The sequence below is a fragment of the Tupaia chinensis genome, unplaced genomic scaffold (assembly GCF_000334495.1).
Source record: "Tupaia chinensis unplaced genomic scaffold, TupChi_1.0 Scaffold000463_1, whole genome shotgun sequence".
Taxonomy (NCBI): Eukaryota; Metazoa; Chordata; class Mammalia; order Scandentia; family Tupaiidae; genus Tupaia; species Tupaia belangeri.
The window spans coordinates 1753796-1754322 of NW_006159972.1; the positions used below are offsets into that span (position 1 = coordinate 1753796).

Sequence of the window (527 nt, forward strand, 5' to 3'; positions counted from 1 at the left end):
GCTGCTTAGACTGCATCCTGTGCTCCTTCCACCTCTCCCCACCCCAAGGATGGTCTGGCATGGGTGTGGGGTGGCAGGGCACGTAATGGGGGTTCAAAGGCACATTTGTTGCTTCAAGAACTTCCTAGTGTCGATAGGAAGAAGAGATCTTCTGGGCCAGGAACGAGGCCCGTGTGAAGTCAGCTTGAGGCTGGGATGGGAGAAGAGAGTTTGCACAAGGGGCGGCCCAGCTCCCCAGAGCCGTGAGGGAGAGTCAGAGAACCAGGCCTGGAGGCAGATGCGGCCCAAGGACAAGCTACACCCGAGTCGGTGAGGGTGGCGTGTGAATGGGCAGCTGCGGGGGTCGGCCTTGACCTGGACACGTGTCCTCTTTGCAGTTCAAGTCACCGAGGAAGAGGAACAGCTGAGCAGGAAGATGATGAAGTACTGGGCCAACTTTGCTCGGAATGGGTGAGATGACACCCTTGGCGTAACCTCCCTGGGGGTTCGTGTCCATCCACTCTCCCCTGGCCCACTGGGGCCCCAAG

At 59.4% G+C, this 527-nt stretch overlaps 1 protein-coding gene across 1 annotated transcript in view; it reads left to right on the plus strand.

Moving 5' to 3' along the window:
- LOC102475270 (cocaine esterase) overlaps window positions 1-527 on the plus strand; it is an 11670-nt gene that overhangs the window by 7235 nt on the left and 3908 nt on the right. Inside the window, exon 11 of the mRNA XM_006155577.3 lies at window positions 378-450. Coding sequence (XP_006155639.1) covers window positions 378-450 — 73 coding nt within the window. The remainder of the gene's footprint in view (window positions 1-377; window positions 451-527) is intronic.